This window comes from Erpetoichthys calabaricus, chromosome 3, assembly GCF_900747795.2.
Source record: "Erpetoichthys calabaricus chromosome 3, fErpCal1.3, whole genome shotgun sequence".
Taxonomy (NCBI): domain Eukaryota; kingdom Metazoa; phylum Chordata; class Cladistia; order Polypteriformes; family Polypteridae; genus Erpetoichthys; species Erpetoichthys calabaricus.
Window position 1 is genome coordinate 92,279,559 of NC_041396.2, and position 25,791 is coordinate 92,305,349.

The 25,791-nt window shown below is 41.3% G+C and overlaps 2 protein-coding genes across 5 annotated transcripts in view; both read right to left on the bottom strand.

Annotated features, from left to right (window-relative positions):
• Positions 1–25,791, bottom strand: part of LOC114649309 (polymeric immunoglobulin receptor-like) — a 178,635-nt gene that overhangs the window by 133,617 nt on the left and 19,227 nt on the right. The gene's annotated exons all lie outside the window — the stretch shown is intronic.
• Positions 1–25,791, bottom strand: part of LOC114649310 (polymeric immunoglobulin receptor-like) — a 60,018-nt gene that overhangs the window by 16,915 nt on the left and 17,312 nt on the right. For all 3 annotated transcript variants that reach the window (XR_007934611.1, XM_051925652.1, XM_028798813.2), the window contains exons 4-6: positions 12,959–13,276; positions 10,274–10,594; positions 4,708–5,034 (exon numbers count right to left, since the gene is read on the bottom strand). Coding sequence is in view for 2 of the 3 variants with exons in the window: in XM_051925652.1 (XP_051781612.1) it covers positions 4,708–5,034; positions 10,274–10,594; positions 12,959–13,276 (966 nt within the window). In the remaining variant the exon portion in view is untranslated. The remainder of the gene's footprint in view (positions 1–4,707; positions 5,035–10,273; positions 10,595–12,958; positions 13,277–25,791) is intronic.

Here is a 25,791-nt window from a genome sequence, read left to right on the forward strand (position 1 = left end):
ACTTTATTAATCCCAAGGGGAAATTCACATTTTGAACTTGTTTCTCTGTATTGGGGTTTGGGGAACGATATGCCTCCTGGTGGCTTTCGCAAATGGCATCCCAGATAGGACTTCCTGGCCATCGACAGGCAGGAGCCCCACTTTAAAAAATTTCTTGTGGCCATCCCGATACAGCAGCACTAGCACCAGCACCAGCACACCAACATGCATCAGCACTCACGCAGTGCCCAGTAAAGAGGCTCACGGAGGCACCGTTCTTACCCATCAGTAAGAAGACAGCCAGGCAAGGTCTGAAGGCAGCAGGCAGCCAGGTACTCGCCCTTGCATGTGTTTCCCAGAGCATTGTGCAAGAAAGAGTGGCCACCTGAAAGAAAGAAGCTCCAGATGATGGGATCCGAGAGGTAGGTGTCGGGCCCAGGGACATGTGCCCTGGGAAAGTTTTATGTCTGTCCCGTACACCTACTTTATAGATGGTGATTGCTCAGATCCACGTCTGTGGCCGAAGCACCGCAATCCTTGGAGTGACGGCGGTGCGAGCGGCGAGCAGTCAGCTGATGAAGACCGGGGCATGCTGTACTCCAAATATAAGAATGAGGAGGAGGATTGTCTGGAGTCTTACAACCCCAGATGGCCGAAGCAGACGGCCAAGGGAAATGTGGAGGCTGTTGCCACACTCCTGGATGCAAGTAAAAGAGTGGAGGGCGTGTGGCGGGATCCCACTGCAACATTGGAGGAGGTGGGGTCGGCGAACCTCCACCATAAGCCTTTACCAGCCCTGCTTAAAGCAGTGCAGGAAACACGCAGGTGCGGTAGCTCCCATCACCGAATGGGGACAAAATCTGAATGGGCCATCAGTTGATATAATTAGTGATTTCTGGAGCATACAGGAGTTGGAGAGAGTGCTCCAGCCTGTACATGATCTATTACAGACTTTACAACCCTTGAAGAAGGCGATTAATGGGCTGGAACAGACGGCCGAGGCGCCTTTGAAAACTGCACGAGTGGCTGAGGCGGCACAGCACAGGACTCTCCAGACAGCTGGATGCAGTGGAACAGGTAAGTGATGCTTGTACCGTACAAGAAAGAGGGATGCCGAGTGAAATGGCCCCATGATTAATCAGTACCAAATGCCAAGTAACCTCAAGCCCTACAAGGGATAAGGGGGTGATGACCTGTTTGTGCAGTAGATGTGGAAATGGCAGAGGAGTAAAAAAGGGTCCGGGTTATTGATACCAGTGCTCAGAGCTCCCCGCCTCATATACCGACAACAGTTGCCCTTTAAACAAAGGGAGACCCAGATAGTCACTATACCCAAAAATAGAAGGAGGACTCGGAAAAGAAGAGCCGGGACTCTGCACAGTGCAGCATGTGAGCTGGAAAGCTTATGTGTGACAGAAGACCACCCTCGAATGGGTGTGAGTCTGTCGGGGTTTCCCCATTGTTTCCGTGCTCGCAGGGAGCTGATACCAGGAGTGGAGAAATGGTGCTATGAATGTAATGTTTCTGGGACACGGGTGGAGGAGCTGTCTCAACAGTAGCCCAAGACATGTCCTAGAGAACAATTATAGGGTTTCACTGAGACCGTCACACATTCTTAAGTATGCGTTGGACTTTTAACATTTTAGAGTTGCAGGTACCATATATAAAATAGTATTTGACCGCTAGCTGCCACAGACTTTTCACATTGGTATGCAGAGTTGGTTGATTGTAGAAAGTGCTGGCCATTGTATTTGAAATGTTTCGTGGTACTTTGCTCCTTTCCTGCCAACCCCATACATAAATTAATAAGGTAATTTAACTTAACTGAAAATATTACAATCAAAACATGTATCATATAGATTATAACATAGGTTGCAGCTTCTTTTAGGGTAGTTTTGGCTAGTACAGTTAGGGAAAGTGTCTCTTTATCAATAATTCACTTTGTTCTTTTAGAGTCTAGTTTAATGTTTATGTTTAAGCATAAATAAAAATAGTTTTTTCTGGATTAAATATGCAAAGTTTCAAAGATTTTTTTATTGTTATCTGCTTGTGCTTTCTCTCTCATCCATCTAAGAAGAGACAGAAGCGTGGGAAGTTTCTTTATTAGAACTAACTATAATCAATGGATCCTGTTTTCTTGCACACACATTAAAATTGTCACTCCCTGCTGGTTATGGGTTCCTGAATAAATATGATCTTGAAGGTCATAAATTAACTCTGTGATCTGTAATTATTTTATCATCAACCACTTGCAAATACTTTCTTCATATTTTTTTTTCCATTTTTCTAACTTCTTCCATTGAATTACTTCCATCATTACACCATTACATTCAGCACTACCATCATTAGACTTTTCATTGGGTCTTCCTGGAAACATCAAGCCAAAGGACAGAGAAGGTCCTTGCTTAACAAGAAGAAGGAAATTTAGTCCAACAGTTAAACTAACACACTCTTGAACTGTAGGTATGTATAACCTTATTAAGGGTGTCTTTCCCTTTTGCTTTCTGTGACTCATTTAATGCTATAAGTGATGCAGCTCTTATGTTTGCAGGTGATGTTGTACTCTTGACCTCATCAGCATGTGATCTTTGGTGTATATTGAAAAAGTTTGCGACTGAGTAAAATACAGTTAGGAAAAGAACTAGTGCCCCCAAGTCTCAGTCTTGTTCACTGAATGTAAGTAGTGAGAAGTCACTCAACTTGGAGAAGCTCAATAATATTGGGGTTTTGTTCATGAGTGGGAGTAAAGGTGATTATGAAAATTGACCAACCAATTAGAGCAGGAACAATTTTACAGATGTTAAATCCATGTTATTAAAGTGGCAATTCAGCTCTTTGGTGAAAGGTAGCAGAGAACCCTGGAGTAGAACTTTCCATTCTGTGAAACAAAAATTGACAGTTGAGGTTGTCTTGGAATCTAGGGTACATACTGGGTACATTCTATAGGAGCTGCACCAGGTCATTGAAAAAAGACCTAGGGCTATACTTAGGACAGACTGATTGGATTATATACCTTGACAAGCCTGGAGGCATTATTGATTCAACAATTCCCTAGGAGGTGCTGGAGGAATTTAATAGGGATTAGGTTATCAGGTGAGAATTATGTCATTGTGGCCACAACCATGAAAAGTAAAATGGAAATGAAATGAAGATCTAATGTCCTTTGCCTGCAATAAACTGCTACTTAAGAACTCTACTGGGCTTGACTGATAATAATAATGAACCATGTAAGAGTGCTGGACTCTGCTGTAACTTTATATTATCTTCACAAATTTACAGTAACTCTCTGTCTTGTTAATGCCCCTTTCCAGCTGGCTGTTCAACTTAGCATAAATTCTACTGGGTTCCTATGTTTTTTTTCATTTTTGGAGGATTTCTTTGGTGCAAAATAGGCCTTTTTATACATGATAATGTGGTCAACAGTCGCTCAGATTTACTTTACTCTTTCACTTGTCTCTTAAAATATGTAACACTATAAAGGTTAGCTCAAATAGGACAGAGATTTCAATACTGTGTTATAGAATATTAGTAATCTTTTTCTCCCTTTCTCAAAAAACAAAGCACAAAAAATAATATAATTTTGAAAGTCCCTGTATACCATATGATACTCAAGGTCTAACTTTATGTATGTTACTTTTTTTTGGTGCAGAGATATAGGGCTTTTCGTTTATGACCAAAGTGTATTTAAATTTCTTTTTCATGCTTTTTGTTGGCAAATTATATAAAAGTTACATTAAATAAAATATTTTGCTGACGTTAAAGGTTAAGTTAGAACATTAGAACAATCTAGACAGGAGAAGGCCATTCAGCCCAACAAAGCTCACCATTTCTATCCACTTAATTCTTCCAAAATAACATCAGTTCTAGTTTTGAAGTCCCTAATGTTCTACTGTTTACCATACTACTTGGTAGTTTTTCAATATGTCTATGGATCACTGTGTAAAGAAAAACTTCCTAATGTTTGCATGAAGTTTACCCTTAACAAGCTTTCAACTGTGTCCTCATGTTCTTCATAAACTCATTGTAAAATCGTCTCAACCAGCTGTACTAATTCCCTTCATAATTTTGAACACATCAGTCATGTCTCCTCTTAATCTTCTTAAGCTTAAACTGAAAATGCTCTGTTCTTTTAATCTTTCCTCCTAAATCATCCCCTGTAGCCCTGGACTCAGCCTACTCGCTCTTCTCTGAACTTTTTCCAGTGCTGGAGAGTTCTTTTTTGTAACCTGGAGACCAAAACTGCACACAATACTCCAGATGAGGCCTCACCAGTGCATTATTGAGCTTGAGCATAATGGTCATAATGGTCAGATACAAGTCCACTATCACTTTAGCTCTTTTTTCTCCCTGTCGTCATCTCTTTCCTATATAACCTTTTGATGATTAAAACTTTTATACTCTGGTTTCATATTTTAGCATATTAAAACATTTAGAATTTTAAATGACTGCCTCATGTTTCTGCTTTCTAGGGGTTTACACCTATCAGTGCAAAAAGTCAAAGTTCACACTATTGGAAACATATAATATTCAATGTTTGTTAAAAGAAAAGCTTATTCACTTTTTTCAAACTTTGAATAATCAAAGTAAAAACAAAATCATTAAAAACTTGATGCATCTTATGGAACTGTTCTGTAATAAATTTTCTTGAGGTTTAAGAAAAAGTCAAAAATGTAAAATTTAATAAAAGATTAAGTTCCTTTGTCAAACTGTTTCAAATGATTTTCTCACCTTGATTGACTTGGAGATACACTCCAAAATATTCAGCACTATCTTCACCGGTCTCAATGGCACAGTAGTACTGCCCTTTGTCATCTTCTCTGAGCCCAGTCATTGTAACTGTGAAAGCTCTTTGAGTCTGGTCATCTGTGATGGAGATTCTGTCATGGCTTTTTGTTTCATCTGTCTTTACCAGAGTGACATAGGCATACAAATCACTGAAATTGCACCAGAACTTCTTATTCCATGTATACTGCAAACTATAGTGGCACTTGATGATGACAAATTCCTGAATGACTCCAGTTACCAACGATGGCCCGTACAGCGATTCTGAACCATCTGCATAAAAAAGCAAAAATAAATTATTAAATAATAAAAGTGAAATTCCGAGGCAGTAAATGTTACACTAAAGATAGGATTGCATTATAAATGAGGGTAATAACATACTTTATAATATTCTTAAAATTATTTTCATTTGCAAAATCCAATGGAAGAAATAGAAGGATAAGAATCAAATTTGGTCAGTTCCCTGTACACAGAAATCACTGCAAAAGAAACATTATATTAAGCAAGTATGTCATCTGTGTTATTATAGTAAAGTTATTAGAATTTTTGCATCAAATGAATAACTGCAAGACACTGCTCTCTTCTCTCATTTTGATTAGCTGAGAGGGAGTGCACCAAAACAAAAGTTCAGACACAAATTCCTTTTCCAAACAGTATTTAATCAGGCAGAAAGAAATCCAAATAAGAAAAAATTCTAGTCACATGTTTTTTTCATCAGGAAAGATGTGTGGTGGGACAGTGAACTTAATGAAGTCGCACAGGTGTCAAATTAGATTTCATTATGTTTTTGTCTTCTACACTTTAGTGCATCTGTGTGTTGTAAATATTTCTCAGTTTTATCTAATTCAGAGTCGAAGGTACTGTGTCTACTGAAAAGATGATGAAATAGCTCAAAAAAGGACCTTAGCATGTATTAAACATACACTAATTAGATAGATAGATAGATAGATAGATAGATAGATAGATAGATAGATAGATAGATAGATAGATAGATAGATAGATAGATAGATAGATAGATAGATAGATAGATAGATAGATAGATAGATAGATAGATAGATAGATAGATAGATAGATAGATAGATACTTTATTAATGGCAATGGCTACAAAATGTGAGTCAGTGTTTGTGTAGGGCACAGCAAAGACCTAGGCGAGAGGGAAATATGAACTGCCATGGACAATTTGCTATTATGCTAGTGTTGGGGAAGTGTGCCACCATGAAGTGACTTGATCTTTATGAATACTGAGTTCCCTGGAAGACCTAGAGATTGGATCACCCAGGAAGAAGTGCGAGAAAGGAAACAGCACATGAAAGGAAACAGAGGGCAGGAAACCAAAGTCTGATAAGGGAACAAAAGACCCCCAGGCAAACTAAGGGAAGCTCATGATCTCAGGTTGGGATAACCTGGGTAGACCATTTATGAAGTCAGGGAGCAAGAATGTTGCCATGGGCTTGTGGCTTTTTGAAAGGAAGTGAAAGCCATGAATGGAGGGACACCATGGGCCTCCAATGTAACCTCATGCCAAATGTCCCAGTTGCAAAAATGGGGTTACTCCTGTTTCAAAAAGTGATTGTGAGGCATGGTGAAATATGACCTGGGGTATTGGGTTTAAAGTCATCTTACGGCCATGGTTCACATAAATTGGAGTCATGAGATTTGTGGGAAAAAGTAATCACCTGGCAAGTAAAAAAAATGTCATGCTACACTGAAAGAATTATAAATAAGAAGTAAGTTTAGGAATGCTTGTGGTACTTTAAGGTGAGTAACCCTACCCACCAACTCCAGAATCCTTGGTTCAAATCCTGGTCCTGTCCTATCCTGCATAGGTTTTCTATACATGTTCTAGTTTTCATTCCCATGTTTCAAAGACATGCTTGTTAGACTACTCTGCAATACACTTACAGTCCATCAAGGGTTGGATCACACCTTGTACCACTGCTGTCCGTATAGGCACTGGCTAAAAAATCGATTAGAAGATTTGTGGATCAACAACTACTTTATCTGTCTGTTTAGTTTCTCAAAAGAAAAATAGTTTTAGATGGTGCTGAATACAGTAAATGAATTTACTCTTTTGTAAAATTAAATAGCATCATCTTTTCTGGGGCAGGAGACATCCCTGGATGGGGCACCAGTCCACTACAATGGCAATTAACTCTTTTGTCATGAAGTGATTTCCCTTTTTCTATATGAACTTCAATTTGATCACTAGTTACAAATAACTAATATGATCTTGATTCCAAGTCTTTTTTTCTGTACTGGCTTGAAGCTAGGTTTAAGGTTTATTTCAGAACAATGAAAAAACTTATATAGCTGTAAAAAGTATTGGGTTCTTCCACTGAAGTTCCATATAGCCTTCCATCCATTTTCTAGACCTGCTTATTTCAGTTCAAAGCCATAGTGGGATAACGTTCACCTCCAAATGAGGTACCAGTTGACTGCAGAGTACACGTGTACACACATCAACACTCAAAGGGTGGCACAGTGGTTAATACATATTCCTACCCAACTCTGGGAACCTGCATTCAACTACTGGTCCATTCACTGCCCTGTTTCATTTTCCAAGTGCACTCTTAAAAATACTGGTCCTTTAATGGCATTTTATGATTCTTTAATGGGTTGTGTGATTCCTTGTAGAGAGCCATTACTCGACAAAGCACCATTTCATTCTGGGAAAGGTTCTTTGCATAAGTTTGCTCTTTGTGCTTAAAAAAATTTCAAATATATAGGAAAAAACTGAAATCTTTATTGTGTGGTAGGCCTATCTGGCAGGACACCAACAGATTAAGAAAAACTGGACCCAGCCTTTGTTATGGTATGCAGCAAGAGTCCTTTTTAAATCATGAGCCAATGGTATTTCATAAATCTGTTACCATCTATTCATGGTTATTTACCATATGGAGCCTGTTTCAGATCTAAATAAATAAAGACTCCTTCTGGAACCTTCATGTGGATTGGTCTTTTGGAAACCACAAATGGTTTCCTTATAACATCACTCCAAAGAACCACTCTGATGCCTTTATTTTTAAGAGTAAATGTGTAGGTTTTATCAGGTGTACTCCAGTACTTACCTTAATTCCAAAAGTTTGGTAATTTAAATATAATTCAATATTATCTGTGTAACTGTGTGCCCTGTGTTGGACTGGCATTCCCTGCAGGCCTGATTCCTATTTTACACCCAAAACTGTGAAGGTAGACTTAATTGTCCCTGCGGCTGATGAAGCAAAGTGAAAAAATTGATGGAAGTACTGAATTTAGTTCATCAACTTGGCAAACATTGGAAGTAAAATGATTATAGAAAGATCCTTGCCACGGTGGCGCAGTGGGTAGCGCTGCTGCCTCGCAGTTGGGACACCTGGGGACCTGGGTTCGATTCCCGGGTCCTCCCTGCGTGGAGTTTGCATGTTCTCCCCGTGTCTGCGTGGGTTTCCTCCGGGCGCTCCGGTTTCCTCCCACAGTCCAAAGATATGCAGGTTAGGTGGATTGGCGATTCTAAATTGGCCCTAGGGTGTGCTTGGTGTGTGGTTGTGTTTGTGTGTGTCCTGCGGTGGGTTGGCACCCTGCCCAGGATTGGTTCCCTGCCTTGTGCCCTGTGTTGGCTGGGATTGGCTCCAGCAGACCCCCGTGACCCTGTGTTCGGATTCAGCGGGTTGGAAAATGGATGGATGGATGGAAGATCCTTGCTTTCTCATTTCACGTGAACATTCATATGGACAGTTTTATCTATGTCCTGATGATTCTACAAGGGAGTTATGGGTACTCTGCTCATTTATTCCTGTCAGATCTGCCTTTAATATAATGATTTTCCAGAGCAAAGGCACTTGTGTTTCCAGGATTTGCTTTAAGTTGGAGTTTTTCTTTACTCATCTCTGTTTCATCAACATCTGCATATTTGCTTGCTACATATTTATGACTTTTATGCACTGTCACACACGTGCGAATAGGAGGACGTTGTACGGACCAAGCAAAGGTAATTCCGCGACAGGCCAGGTGGTGGCCGGGTGCACTAAACCTTCTCCTGTTATCTCTGCAGACCAGCTGCTGGAAAACCTGTCTGATTTAGAGCGGATGATGTCACTTCCGGGTTCTGGCGCCCAGAAGAACATCACTTCCGACACACAAACTGACGTCAGAAGAACATCACTTCCAGTTCCCTTACATCACTTCCTGTCTGATCCCTTAAAGCCGCCATCTTTGCAAACCCTCGGCAGTTCTGTACTGAGAACATTTCTGTGCTATTTAAAAAAGTCTTTTGCAGCCAGGAATAATTTATGGGTGGCTGCCCCAAACCTTTTTAAGTGTGTCCAGTCTATTCATTTTCACAGCACATATTGTCTACTTCTTATTGTATTCCACTTTTATATGTTATTTACTACTATTGACAGTTTTAGTATTATCTAAACCAGGATGATGCATTGACTTCAGGTTTTGGTTCTAGCTATTTTCTCCATTAGCAAACAATTACTGCTGCTAATAGAACAGAATTATTTGCCGTTGTATTTAACTGATTTTTGAGAAAATTGTTACATTATCTCAAACAATGAGTTGCACAGTGAACCATCAGTTGACCAGACTAACCTGATCTCATGTACACCTACTTTATGTGTCGGCTACATAATCTCTGTCTGAATAAAATATCTGAGAGTTAAAGAGACTAAGTCTGAGTGGTAATGACCTGCTCTGGTCTACAAAACATTTGAATTGTGCTCTCAGAAAAAAACAACAGTTTTGCAAATGTCTGTTGTGACAAAATGAGAGTACCAAAGCCATGAATGTAAATATATTTCATTACCGGTTCAATAGGAAACTGGCTAGAGTGAACATGGTGGCAATCCACAAATTTTTGAAGATCGTCTGTTTATTGGTCATATTTTCATTAGCACTGCATCTCTCTAATGTTTGGCTACTGGTACGCAAATCAATTAAAGCAAAGGCAAAATAAGTCTGTTCACTTAGCATCATTAATTGACCACCGATGAAGAAAGAGGCTGGAATGAAAACCTGCAGCCATTGTGGCTCTCAAGGTTCAGAGATTGAAGCCCCTAATCTAAATGGAGCCCTGAGTAATATGAAGACAGCAGTGTAATATAAATTTGTTTTTAGATGTCTATAAATCATTTTTCCCAATATAAGACAATGAAAGAAAACAATAAATGCTTTCTGTATTCACTGGCGCCTTACAAATAAACAAGGTTTTCCTGTAATGCTTCAAGAACATATAGAGTCACTTCCATGATCTGTGCTGCCCCTAAAGTCCAATGGTTCTCCGTATGCCTCTAGCTCAGTTTTCTGTGAAAGTGTTGGTACAACTAAGACAGCATGTGGACTGTGCTTCTATCCTAAAATAAACAAAGCCCCAGGGTTTCACTTCACTTTGTTTCTGCTGCTAAGGGAACTAACTACATAAAGGGGAACTCCCAAGTTTAAATTGGATACTTGGATCTCTGTACACTGGACTGTTACCTGCTCTGATGTGTCTGATTTAGATGTTACTTACATCCATGTACACATTTACCTTTGATAGTAAGATAAACACTGTCCCTGGCGGAAGAATCTGTGCCATGTTGTGCTCCACACTGGTACCATCCTTCATCTTCCTTTTTGAGATGGGATATCACTACAGTGAACTCTCCTGCTGAAATGTTATCACTGATAGTTATCCTCTGGTCTTCACATAGCCCTGTGGTATTCACCAGGACATGACACAATGAGAAGTTTCCTTTACACCAGTATTTGACATAGCTTTTATAAGCCTGACCGTAGCAGCACACAACAGTCACAGACTGATTTAGTGAACCAATCACCTCCTGTGGTCCAGAGAAGAACTTCTTCATATCTGTAAGGGACAGAAAGACAGGAATCAACTGTGTTAAGTTACTAAATTTAGTAATTTTTTTCATTGCATTTTTGTTTTTAACTGCAGACTTGTAAAAACAGCTTGTGCCAAGAAGCCATTTCAAACTGTCAATGGGAGTTCATAATCACTGACGAGCAAGATCGCTGCATGTAACACGTGCAAAAGTTTGCTGACGACACTGCTATCATGGGCTGCATCAGGAGTGGGCAGGAGGAGGAGTATAGAAACCTCATCAAGGACTTTGTTAAATGGTGCGACTTAAACCACCTACAACTGAACACCAGCAAAACCAAGGAACTGGTGGTGGATTTTAGGAGACCCAGGCCTCTCATGGACCCCATGATCATCAGAGGTGACTGTGTGCAGAGGGTGCAGACCTATAAATACCTGGGAGTGCAGATGGACGATAAATTGGACTGGACTGCCAATACTGATTCTCTGTGCAAGAAAGGACAGAGCCGCCTGTACTTCCTTAGAAGACTGGCATCCTTCAACATCTGCAGTAAGATGCTGCAGATGTTCTATCAGATGGTTGTGGCGAGTGCCATCTTCTACGCAGTGGTGTGCTGGGGAGGCAGCATTAAGAAGAAGGATGCCTCACACCTGGACAAACTGGTGAGGAAGGCAGGCTCTATTGTTGGCATAGAGCTGGACGGTTTGACATCCGTAGCAGAGCAACGGGCGCTCAGCAGGCTCCTATCAATTATGGAGAATCCACTACATCCATTAAACAGTGTCATCTCCAGACAGAGGAGCAGTTTCAGCGACAGACTGCTGTCACTGTCCTGCTCTACTGACAGACTGAGAAGATCATTCCTCCCCCAAACTATGCGACTCTTCAATTCCACCAGAGGGGGTAAACGTTGAACATTATTCAAGTTATTGTCTGTTTTTTACCTGCATTTTTTATTACTCTTTAATTTAATATTTTTTTGCTGCTGGAATATGTGAATTTCCCCCTGGGATTAATAAAGTATCTATCTATCTATCTATCTATCTATCTATCTATCTATCTATCTATCTATCTATCTATCTATCTATCTATCTATCTATCTATCTATCTATCTATCTATCTATCTATCTATCTATCTATCTATCTATCTATCTATCTATCTATCTATCTATCTATCTATCTAAATCTTTGAGCATCTGTAGACAGAAAGTATGCATTACCATTTGTAAAACATAACTTTGTACACACCTGAATGGTGTAAAAGAACAAAAAAGCTAAAGATAAAATTAGATGGATCATCAACATACTGAAGGTTGAGATAAATACATTTCAGCACTGTCCTAAACTGTTTGTCATTCACAACTCAAGATATGGAAGGAGCCTCACAATCAACACAGTAGTTTCCTGGGATCGTCAGAAGCTGCAGAATACACTAAAGAGATATTTTGTTTATTTATGTCACCACTTCAGAGTAGTTTCTTAACTGGCTAAAGTAAATAAAGTTCCATTTGTCTGCAAAGTACAGCATAGTTCGGACAAATCATGAGATCAAAAAATAAGCAATAATTCATAAAGAACATGGAAGATTCTGTTTACATGTGTATAAAAAATCCATCCATTTTCCAACCCGCTGAATCCGAACACAGGGTCACGGGGGTCTGCTGGAGTCAATCCCAGCCAACACAGGGCACAAGGCAGGAACCAATCCCAGGCAGGGTGCCAACCCACCACAGGACACACACAAACACACCCGCACACTAAGCACACACTAGGGCCAATTTAGAATCGCCAATCCACCTAACCTGCATGTCTTTGGACTGTGGGAGGAAACCGGAGTGCCCGGAGGAAATCCACGCAGACACAGGGAGAACATGCAAACTCCACGCAGGGAGGACCCGGGAAGTGAACCCGGGTCCCCAGATCTCCCAACTGCGAGGCAGCAGCGCTACACACTGCGCCACCGTGCCGCCCTGTACAAAAAATTCAAAGTTCAAAATGGTTATGAAGTTTAAGAATTATGTAAAGAATTTAAAATAAAGTGTATAAAACAGGAAAAGCAAATTCATTATCATCAGGAAAGAGGGAAGTAATATTGAGAAGCATAGTAACTTTACAGTGTAATTTTAATTAGCACAGAAACACAAGTTTGAGTCTTTAATTCTTTAATTGGATTTAGGGAAACGCCTGCTATTTGACGGTCAAAATAGTTTTATTGTAAGGCAATAAAAGGAAAATCTACATGGGGTAAGGTCATTCAGAACAATTAAATTGGTTAGTAATATATTTTACTTATTTAAAGTTACAGTGGTATAAATATAGGTATATTTATAAATAGCTGAATTTGGATAAACCTCATGAGTGTGCCATTTTAAATGAAAGAATGTCAGTACCTTTTACAGTGACATACACTGGAATTGTGTCATCAAATATGGTTCTTTTTATTCCACACTTGTACCAGCCTTCATCATCTGCCTCAAGACCCGTCATTGTCACTCTAAATTCTTGTCTTGCTGTGTTATCATGAAGTGTGAGTCTTTGTTTGCTTTGCAGCTCATCACTTCTCACTAGAGTGTTGCATGTTTCAGAGCCCCTCTTGCACCAGTATTTCACGTTACTTTTACTCAATTCATTGTAGCTGCACACAATTGTCACAGTTGCACCCTCCTGTCCCATCACCTCTTCTGGTGCAGACAGCACATCTTCAGGACCTGAAAGTAAAAGAATAAAGTTGTATATTTAGGGTCTGATTTGGAGTAGTGGAAGTATTAAGGATCTGCGCTGGTATCCCAAAGGTTGCCAGTTCGAATCCATGTCATTGCCAAAAGAGATCCTACTCTGCTGGGCCCTTGAGCAAGGCCTTTAACCTTCAATTGCTCCAGGGGCGCTGCACAATGGCTGACCCTGCACTCTGACCCCAAGGGGTATGCGAAAACTAACAAATTCCTAATACAAGAAATTGTATAAGGCGAAATAAAAAAGAACAAAGAACAAGAACAATTATGAACAACAGGGATGAAGTGATGGATAAAAGTAGCACATACACACCAAGGAAGCATATTAATAACCTTTTATTTGTGTACAATTAGGTATTTAACTAAAGAGGAGAGATACACTTAAGCTCAGGAGACAAAAGGCAACGTTCTAATATATGCAGAACATTACAAAATTTGTACTGTCAAATCAACACAATACCCAGTGTGTGGGACTAGTTCATATCCATCAGGTTATAATCATTAAACGAACAATACAAAAAAAAAAAAACACAATTGCCGATAACTAATTGTGACACACTGTGCAAAACTTTTTTAATGTGATGTGTTATTGCTTTGTGTCCTTTATACTGATTTGCTGAGCATAATCTTAATTTCTGGCTGTTTTTTTAGGCTTTATTGTCACAAGAGTATATACATGAGTTTTTCTGGTGATAGCGTATTGTTGTAGTGTGATTGTGACTGGAAGGGCATGACTTAAAAAAGAAAGTGAAAAACTTGTAAAAGCTTAAAACTCTTGCATCTTCTCTGTCAGTTTAGGAGATCATTTAGTTGTACTTATTACTTAATGGTTGTATTAGTGGATGACAGAATACAGTAATTCGTTATTAGTCAACGGAGTAAGCTTTTTCAACACCCTGATTTGAAAGAAGAGCAAGTCAGTGGCTCGTACAGCATCATATAATTGAAGAGTCCACAAATGGCAGATAGGTCACATAGTGAAGGTGCTGTCAGCTCTAATGGGATATCATCCTGACAAACAGAACGAGCAATTGTTTCCTCTTGGAGCAGTATTTCATTGTACTTCTATGGTGACAACAAGGATTAAATGAGCCACAGCAAGAAGTCCTTGTACTCTGAGATATCTTTAATGTATTATAAAGAGGATAAACACAGGTAGGTGTAATAGTATTAACAACATCTATGAAACTGTATAAGGTGGCCTTCTGAAGTATTTAACCAGACCAGATTATGGCAATAAATAACATAGCACTGATATGACATATTGTTGATGATCATAATCTGCAATAATTCAGAAAGTGACCACAAACAAAGATTAACTAATGACAGAAAAAAATCAGTATATTAGATATTTTAGTACAATTTTGATTCAGAATTTCCTAAAAATGTACCACTTTAACAATTTTAATCTACTACCAGCTTTTCTGTGGACACTGGAGAATTTAAAATGACAATTTACACAATTCATCATAAAAATGGGTGTCAGGGTGGCAGCTCAGTGTCTGTGTACAGTTCATATGTTCCTGTGAGTTTTCTTTTTCTTATATTTCTTCCCATCATCCAGCAGGCATGTCTGTTAAGTTGACTAGAGTCCCTAAAATGTTTGAAGTGAGTGTGCCCTGCAATACACTAAGGTCCAATCCCTGTATTTACAGGCACATGAAGAAAAGGGATGGAATACAAATATATATACAGTATATATAATAGATATATATATATATAAATATATCAATAATAATATTATAATAAAATATGTAATATACATCTATTATATTACTATAATTAAAAAAAAGCTTGGGTCCAGACATGATCTTCTCAGAAGACACTCTGAAGTCCGCGAGACTACCTGCATGTCACGCCCTACTTACAAACAATGTCTCGGAGACACGTTAACGTCCCGAGACCAGGAAGACAAAAGGACAGCTGCTTTACAGGCTTTTCAATGATTGACACGCAGCGTGACATGCAGCAGCTGGCTTAAACCGTGCCCCCTGGGGAGGGGAAATAACTCATTCACTACAGCTTTATTACTGGCAAATGTTAAAAAATTAAAAAATGAATGAAATGAAATTAATCTCTTTAAATTGTATATCCAGTTAACCAGACTCGTGGGTTGGTGAGCGAAGCGAGCATGGGGCAGAGCCCCCTAGTATATATATATATATATATATATATATATATATATATATATATATATATATATATATATATATATATATAATATATATATATATATATATATATATATATATATATATATATATATATATATATATATACGCGAGGACTGTTCAAAAAGTTTCAGCACTTTTTTTAACTCAATTTATTAAGAATTTCAAAAACAAATTACATCACCTTTCTACATAGTCACCTTTGTTTGCAATGCAATTTTCCCAGAGTTGTACCAACATTTTAATGCCCAAGTATTACTCCTACAGTCTTCACCATTTCCAACGAAAATATAAAAGTGTGGAAACTTTTTGAACAATCCTTGGATAAGAATATGAAAGGACTCAATTTATGCTTTGTTCAAATGAATTGCAGTAAGATACATAAACACACACACACACACACACACACACATACAGTATATATATATTGTGCCAGACAACCATCCCTTATAGATATATATATATATTGTCACGCACAAGCACATGGGGAGCAGCTTAAGGACCCGACGCGCACCGCAACAAGTTGTGCCAGAGGACAAAGTCAGTGTACTAACCTCTCTCTCTCCCCGTAGAAAAGACGAAGCGCCGCCGCCATAAACCTCCTTGAACAGCCCTTCCGGGTTCCTTTCATTCCTCTGGTCCCCCATTGATGACGTCCAACACCCATACACCACCACGCCTTCCCAGCATTGCACGTTTCTAATTTCCTGTCTTCCACTTTAAATTGTCTGTTCACCCATCCTTCTTTGTCTTATGATTTTGGAAAAAATATTCAACCTGAATTTTTTGTTTCAGCATACAGGGCTAAAAACCCCAAACCTTGCTCATTGTGTCTTTGATTTATTACAGTATATATATATATATATGGTTGAAATAGTTTACTGTCAAATAATGCAAAGAGTGCGCGACACGTGTTTCGCCCTAATTCTGGGCTCATCAGGCGTACACATTCTACTGCACTCCCTCTCGGGAATCGAACCTCGGATGTCAGCGGCGATGCCCCTAACGTTGCGCCACGGCGTGTGGTTCGTTTATTTGACAGCATGTAGATCGGGGTAATTACATTCACGGCATTCGTAGTCTGTGTCACAATCTGATTGTATGGGTGGTTACCTACCAGGTAACGCTTGTGGTTGGCCAGCAAGTCTGCTAACATCACCACGGTGCCCTCAGTTGTGAGAAGCAGATCATAGAATGGTTGAAATAGTTTACTGTCAAATAATGCAAAGAGTACGCGACACGTGTTTCGCCCTAATTCTACATGATGTCAAACAAACGAACCACACGCCGTGCCGCAACGTTAGGGGCATCGCCTCTGGCGCTGACGTCCGAGGTTCGATTCCCGAGAGGGAGTGCAGTAGAGTGTGTACGCCTGATGAGCCCAGAATTAGGCCCAACTAATAGATCTTCAAACCGCTTGTCACTTATAACATGTCTGATCTGGGGGCCAACAAAAATGCCCTCTTTGATCTTGGCGTCAGTTATTCTTTGGAACATCTGTCTTAAATAACGAAAACCTTCGCCTTCCTTGTTCAGTGCTTTCACGAAATTCTTCATGAGTCCCAGTTTTATGTGAAGAGGAGGTAAAAATATCTTTGCCAGGTCAACAAGCGATTCATGTGCCACATTTTTCTGTCATGGAACTAACTTTTTTATTGAGTGGACAGTTCTGTCGAGAACAGTGCGACTCTTTGGCACGGCTGTCCCATTCACAGATAAAACAACAGTACTTTGTATAGCCGAGCTGCAGTCCTAGTAACAGAGCAACGACTTTAAGATCTCCACAGATATTCCAGTTGTACCTGTTATACTGGACGTGCTTCAGCAACAGTTCCATATTCTCATACATTTCTTTCACGTTTCCTGCATAGCCAACAGGTACTGAAGGATAAACGTTGCCATTGTGTAGCAGAACAGCTTTCAGGCTTAACATTAACAAATCAACGAAGAGACGCCACTCTGCCGGGTTGTGATCACAACCCAAGGCCGAGAACAATCCTTCAATGTGACAATTGAACACACAATGAGACTGTCAACTTGTGCAAAAAGTTTGGTTATATCATGATGTCGGCCTCGAATCACAGAAATTTTCGTACCTGGTGACAGCAAACACCATTCCTGTAGTCTCGAACCAAGTGGCTTTTGCTTTTGACAGACCCAAATCTCTGACCAAATCGTTCAATTCGGACTATGTTATCAGATGTGGATCACCTGATGAGCACAGTCACTGTCAGTACCCTGCATTGCAGTTTCTTCATCTGGTTCATCTAAGGTCCAATCCTCTGGTGGTTTCGGAATTGGAAGACTGTCGGCATGTGGCACAGGTCTCATTGCTGAAGGCAGATTAGGATTTTCAATTGACTTGTTGTTTTTGGCAGAGAAACCAGACACATTAATCAAACAGAAGTAACAGTCCATCACATGGTCTTTCTGTTCTTGCCATATCATCGGAACAGCAAACAGCATCGTCTTTCATGTGCCTCTGAGCCAGGCTCTCAGACTGACAGCACATGTCGCACAGCAAATGTGAGGTGCCCATTCCTTGTCTTGATCATCAGTTTTGCAGCCAAAATACAGATGATGAGCTTTCTTCACAAGAGCAGTCATCCAACATCTCTGAGGCGCAAGTGTATATTCGACACAGATTTCACTGAATGTATCGCTGCTGTTACGACATTGATGAGACATATCGCCCGACACCAAAATGTCTATAGCATCAAGCTTACTTACTGTTATATTGCTACAGATATTATACTTTACTACACTGATACTATACATACACACTAACTATCTATTTTAGCCAAATGAGCAGGATCAGTGTATGCAAGCCATCTTTATAGCATGCAGAGACAGCGTCAACCTCGTTCAGACCTGCACAGGCATGCCTAGGATGTCAACTTCCACAGAACAGCTTCCAACCTGGCCTGATTCAATGCCTGGACATGCCCAGGCTGCACCAACCGTTGTTGATAAGTCACTTATGGGAGTGAAAATGTTTGGATACAAATATAAGAAAAAATCATGACAAAACTGAAGAGTTCTCTAAAATGGTACGTGAACGTAAATTTTGATGTGATATTCATGATCAGCACCCAAAAATCTATAAGAAATACCCAACAGTGTTCAAGAAGCAAAAACTTTGTTGTGCAGTGTAATTTTACAAGGAATTTTATATTATTCCTTAATAGTATTGGTCTGCAGCAATTTATAGACTTTCCTACTCACTCTAAATGCCATATTCTTGATCTTATTTGTTGCTCTAGTGTTATTCTTATAATTGTACAGCATCTGACCTGTTGATAACCGATCACAAACTAGTGTCTTTTAATGTCCACCTAAGATTATCTAAATGAAATCTTTTCCGTTCTATCTGACTTTTGCAATATTAAAAATATTGATTTAATTGCCTTCTCCAATGTAGTCAACAGTCTGTCCAGGAGTGACAATTTATTTACCACCAGATGAACTAGTTTCCCACTATAACAATGGACTGTGGAACCTTTTAGATAAGTCTTGTTCCTCTAAAAACCCGGACTGTCTCTTTCATCTTCTCTGTCTCCTGGTTCACTCTGGAACTTTGCCATCTTAAAGCTAAGGGCCAACGTTGGGAATGCCTTTATAAAAAGATGAGCTTTGATGTCCATAAGAATATGGTTGATGAACACATGCACGTCTATAAGGATGCTTTGTCTGCAGCAAAAACTACATATTACGCAACACTAATTGGGTCTGCTGAAGGGAATACTAGGGCTTTCCTCTCTAATAATGAACATCATACATTCTTCCCTTATCTCTGGTCTTATCTTTTAAAATGGCAGTAATAACTCCAATTCTCAAGAAAGCTTTTGACCCCTACAACCTAAATAATTATTGTCCAAACTCAAATTTACCTTTCCTTTCAAAAACACTTGAAAAAACTGTTGCTGAGCAGGTTCACTCTTACCTTACTGACAATCATTTGTTTGATCAATTTCAGTCCAGCTTTTGTCCATTTCACAGTACTGAGACAGCCCTGGTTAAAATCACCAATGGCCTGCCAATGGCAGCTGACTCTGGGCTGCTAACCTTACTTGTATTCCTTGATCTGAGCTCTGCTTTCAAGACAGTCTCTCATGATATTCTACTTGAGAGATTAAAATTGATTGGCATTATTGGAACTCCAGGCGGCATGGTGGTGCAGTGATAGCATTGCTGCCTTGCAGTAAAAAGACCTGGGTTCGCTTCCCGGGTCATCCCTGCGTAGAGTTTGCATGTTCTCCCAGTGTCTATGTGGGTTTTCTCCGGGTGCTCCAGTTTCCTCTCACTGTCCAAAGGCATGTGTGTCAGGTGCATTGCCAATCCTAAATTGTCCTTAGTGGGTGTGTGTGTGCCCTGCGGTGGGCTGGCGCCCTGCCCAGGATTTATTCCTGCCTTGTGCCCTGTGTTGGCTGGGATTGGCTCCAGCAGACCCCCGTGACCATGTAGTTAGGATATAGCGGGTTGGATAATGGATGGATGGATGGAGCTTCACATGCCTGGTTTAAATCTTATCTCTCAGATCGTACACAGTTTGTACAATTAAAATAATTCAGATCACAAGTTTTCCCAGTTGTTAGTGGTGTTCCCCAGGGCTCTGTCTTAGGTCCCCTTCTATTTGTTATTTACTTTTTGCCCCTTGGTCATATCTTTAGGAAATTGTGTATTCATTTTCACTTTTATGATGATGACACCCAGCTCTATCTGTCTATTAAGCCTGATTCCACTCTTCCATCTTCTTCCCTCTCTGGCTGTCTGCATGAAGTCAAATAAAGGCTGTCTGCTAATTTTCATAAATTAAATAGTAATAAAACAGAAGTTCTTAGGGTAGGAACTAAATATGTTTTGGATAAATGTGATAATACTTAATTGACTATTGATAATTCTCTAATCTCTTCTTCCTCCCATGTTAAGGGCTTAGTTGTTATTCTCAATAGTACCTTAAAATTCAAGGTGCATATTAATAATGTTACTCGGTCTGCTGTCACGCACGCGCGCTTAGGGAGCCGCTGAAGGACCCAAAACGTAACATGCAACCTCATGCCAAGCGGGAATGGCGGAGCACTAACCTCTCTCTTTGTTTTCCCAGAAAGAAGGAAGCGTCGCCACCATGAAACCACAACACGTCTCTGACCACGCCTTGCCACTTACGCCTAGTCTTCCCCTCTGATGACATCATGGCTCCCAGCATCCAGTTCACCAACACTTCCCAGCATTCCTCTGGCACTTCCGGCCCCCCCTTTATAAATGTCCCCATTTTGCCATTTGTTTTTGTCTTTTGTTGAATGTATATGGTATTCACTGGACCGAATTGTGAGATATTGTGTATACTGTACAGTATATGGGGCCGGAAAACCCCAAACCTTTTTATGCTTCTTTGTCTTTCTTTACAGTGGCGTAGTCGGCAGGATAAGAACGTCCGAGTATCACTGAAGGACAGGACCTGAACGCTGTCTTGACCACCCTTGCTACTCAGCTCCAAACCCTACAGGTGGAACATGCAGCAACTAAGCGGAAGCTCAAGGAAGACACGGCCCGCTTAGACAATGCAGAAGCGGTAAGACCAGAGCCCGCCCGGCCTCCGCCTCCACCGATTGTACCTCTCTCCGATGCGGATGACATTGAGTCATATCTGGGCATATTTGAGAGGACAGCCTCTAGGAACCAGTGGCCGCGAGCGGAATGGCACGGTGTTATAATAAGAACTCAGTCCTCAGGGAATTCCAGCCCGGGGACAGGGTGATGGTGCTCGTCCCCTCCTCCCACTCTAAACTATTAGCCCATTGGCTGGGACCTTACGAGATTAAGGAAAGAAAAGGGCTGGTCGACTATTTGGTCCAATAACCAAGCCATGGAGAGAACGAGAAGACACCTCAGCCTCCGGTGCATCCCTCTCCCTCTTTTCGAAGAAAACAACTCTTAATCTCGGTTCTGATTTGACCCCTTACCAGAGGCAGGAGCTGGAACAAGCTATCCTAGCCATCCCTGAGGTGGTCAGCGAGACACCTGGCCGCACCTCGCTGATTGAGCACAATATCGTTACAGACACCGGGGTGGTAGTCAGGGAACGGCCATATTGTCTTCCGGAGGCAAAATGCGCTAAGGTAGAAGTCGAAATCCAACGGATGCTGGACTTGGACGTTATTGAGGAAAGTCATAGCCCCTGGTCCAGTCCTATCGTCCTCGTTTCCAAGCCCGACAGCTCCTGGAGATTCTGTAACAACTTCAGATGTCTGAATCAGGTCTCCAAGTTCGACGCCTATCCCATGCCTAGAGTTGATGACCTCATTGAACGGTTGGGTATGGCACAGTATTTGACTACTCTTGACAAGACCAAAGGGTATTGGCAAATTCCCTTAACGGCATCTCCGAAAGAAAAAACAGCCTTTAGTACCCCATGTGGACATTGGCAATATAAGGTCCTCCCATTTGGACTGCATGGAACACCAGCAACCTTCCAACGTCTGGTAGACAGAGTGCTCCGGCCCCACCAGTCTTATTGTGCCGCCTACCTGGATGACGTAGTCATCTATTCCAACACCTGGGAGGAAAATATTTTGCAGGTCTATGCTGTCCTCGCCACGCTAGCAAAGGCTGGTCTCCGTATAAATCCCTGCAAATGTTTCTTTGGTTTAAAGGAGGCCAAATACAGTATTTAGGCTGCCTAGTGGGATGGGGACAGGTGAAGCCACAATGTTCTAAAATCAAAGACATCCTTGAATGGCCCCGTCCGAATACCAAGAGACAGGTGCAGGCCTTTTTGGGGTTAGCCGGGTACTACCGCTGGTTTGTACCTCGCTTCTCTGAAAGAGCAGCGCCCTTGACTAACCTCACAAAGAAAGGGGCTCTTTTGTATGTGGTATGGGACGATATAACAGAACAGGCATTTCGTGACCTAAAGACGGCCCTGACAACGGCACCGATATTGAAAACCCCTGACTTTTCTCTTCCCTTTTTGCTCCAGACCGATGCTTCGGACACAGGCCTGGGGGCCATGCTGAGCCAAAGTGTCGATGGTGTCGGACACCCCATTTTCTACCTGAGCCGGAAACTGTTGGACCGGGAGACCAGGTATGCAGCAGTGGAGAGGGAAGCTCTGGCCATTAAGTGGGCAGTGACTCATCTGAGGTACTACCTGTTGGGCCGGGAGTTCACCCTGGTGACGGATCATGCCGCTCTCCAATGGATGGCTCTGCATAAGGAGTTGAATCCCCGGGTCACCAGGTGGTTTTTGGACCTGCAGCCATATAAGTTTACTGTCACTTATTTTCGGGGCAACTTTCAGGCCAATGCTGATGCCCTCTTCCGAGTTCACGACCTCTCGGTCCGGTGCGCCCGCCCTGATGGGTCTGGGCTGAGGGGGGGGGGGGGGTCATGTCACGCACGTGCGCTTAGGGAGCCGTGGAAGGCCCCAAGACGTAACGTGCAACCTCATGCCAAGCGGGAATGGCGGAGCACTAACCTCTCTCTTTGTTTTCCCAGAAAGAAGGAAGCGTCGCCACCATGAAACCACAACCACGCCTTGCCACTTACGCCTAGTCTTCCCCTCTGATGACATCATGGCTCCCAGCATCCAGTTCACCAACACTTCCCAGCATTCCTCTGGCACTTCCGGTCCCCCCTCTATAAATGTCCCCATTTTGCCATTTGTTTTTGTCTTTTGTTGAATGTATGTGGTATTCAGTGGACCGAATTGTGAGATATTGTGCAGACTGTACAGTATACGGGGCCGGAAAACCCCAAACCTTTTTATGCTTCTTTGTCTTTCTTTACACTGCATATTTCCATCCACATAATATCAGCTGTTTACGTTCATCTCTTTCACTCTACCAACACTGCTTTTCTTGTTCATGCTCTGGTTACATCTCGTATTGATTATTTGAATTCTGTTCTTTCTGGTCTTCCTCAAAAACTCCCTTACAAACTTCAATTGGTTCAGAATGCTGCAGCTCGCATTATTATTACCAGAACCCCTTACACAGAATACATTACTCCAGTCCTTCAGCAGCTTCACTGGCTCCCTATTAAATACAGCATTGGTTTTAATATTCTGCTTAGTACTTACAAGACCCTCCATAATATGGCACCTCCTTATCTTTCTGAACTTCTTCACATCTCCATTACTTCTCGTATCCTTAGATCTTCTTCCTCTATCAATCTTATTATACCTCGTGCTTGCTTGACTACTATGGGGATTAGAGCTTTCAGTCGAGCAGCCCCTTGCCTCTGGAATTCACTCCCACAAGACATTCATAATATTGACTATGTCCTACCTTTAAATCTCATCATAAAATGTATCTTTTTAAGCTGACTTATTCTGTCTGATAATTTTAGTTGATAAATTTAAATTTTATTTTATTATTGTATTTATTCTGGTTTTATTATAATGTAATATTTTATTAATTTTATGTTGTGACTATTGCTAATAATTTGCTCTGTAAGGTGTCCTTGTGCGCCTTGAAAGGATAAGTTCTGTCACTAGTTATACACTTCCTAATACCTAAACTGTGAGGGTGGCATTGATTTACTCACTGCTAGCTTGCACTACCCAGCCCTCCTTCACATGCAGTTTCTGTTTGTCAGTGGATGGATCTGAGATGCTGCTCTGAACTTTCCTACTGAATTTGGTAAGAAACTTACAACAGCTAAAGACTTATCCTTCACTATAGTTACTGCACTTCACTTACTGTGATAACAATACCGTAATACATTTGCTGGCTTTATCTTAACAATTAAGCTACAATTAATAGCTCTCAGGATCACAGTAGGTGTACTTATGGTTTGATGAAGGTGATGATTTGTTCCTATGCTAGTTGACTTTCTCTGCACACTTGGAAAGATCAACAAGCGCATTATTCTTTCATTGTTCAGGAGCTCTTCTCCTTCTCCTCCTTGATCACACCTTCTGGTTGCAGTTTTCTCTTTGAGGTTTTTAAATACAAAGTCCTCGATTGCTAGGAAAGTTACGTTTACTAAAGCAATTAATGATCATTCAGCTCCTGTTGTTTGTAAGACGAATGTGTGGTTTTTATGTATGGTCTCTCTCTGCTCACACTTGCTATTCATCAGCAAGTTTTGGTCTAATAACAAAGTTGTCCCACTAAAATACAGAAAAGTATTCTACCCTTCCAGTCCACCATGCAGTTACCGTTTGGAGTAAAATTAATTACTCCAACCTTTGTTGCAACCACACCCTTGACATAGAAATACCTGCTATAGAGCATAGAACCTGTAGCCAGATTAAGAGCAGTGGTCTTGATAAAGAGAATCCAGGTTTGGGATGTGCAAGAGTTTGGTTAGGCAGCAGTGATTGTCTTGCCATTGTTTTCTTAGATGCACATGAGCCCATCCTTTTGGTTGACATTTGGTACATCCCTCCCACCTTTGATGCACACCAATTTGCTTACAGGGATAACAGGTCTACTGAGGATGCTGTTGCTGCTGCTCTCCATGCTACCATGTCCCATCTGGAGCACCAGGGGAGCTACGCACGTCTCCTCTTTATTGATTTTAGCTCTGCTTTAAACACCATCCTCCCTCACAGATTGGTGGGCAAGCTGCTGGCCCTGGGACTCCTGTATTCCACCTGTATATGGATTAAAGACTTCCTGACAGACCGCACACAAAGGGTTAGGGTGGGCCCTCACATCTGGCCCTCCTCAGGGGTGTGTGCTGAGTTCCCTGCTCTTCACGCTGTACACACATGACTGCACCCCTGCCCACCACAGCAACACCATCGTCAAATTTGCAGACGACACCACTGTGGTGGGGCTCATCTCTGGGGAGGATGAATCCACCTACAGGGACGAAGTGGAGCTACTGACAGCATGGTGCACTGACAACAACCTGCTCCTGAACACAAGTAAGACCAAGGAGCTCGTTGTGGACTTCAGGAAAAAGAAAATGGACATCAAACCACTCTACATCGGAGGGGACTGTGTGGAGAGGGTGTTAGACTTCCGCTTCCTGGGAGTCCACATCATGGAAGACCTGCCCTGGGGTGTGAACACAGCTGAGCTGGAGAAGAAAGCTCAGCAGAGACTTTATTTTCTGAGAGTCCTCGGGAAAAATGACATCCCCCAAAAACTGCTGGTGTCCTTCTATTGCTTCTCTATCGAGAGTATCCTGTGCTACTGCCTCTGCGTGTGGTTTTCCAGCTGAACAACAGCGCAGAGGAAAACACTTCAGCAGATCGCAAAGACTGCACAGCAGATCATCGACTGTTCTTTAACCTCTCTGGATGAACTGCACAACTCTTGCTGCCTCAGGAAAGGAGAAAACATCTTAAAAGACTCCTCACACCCT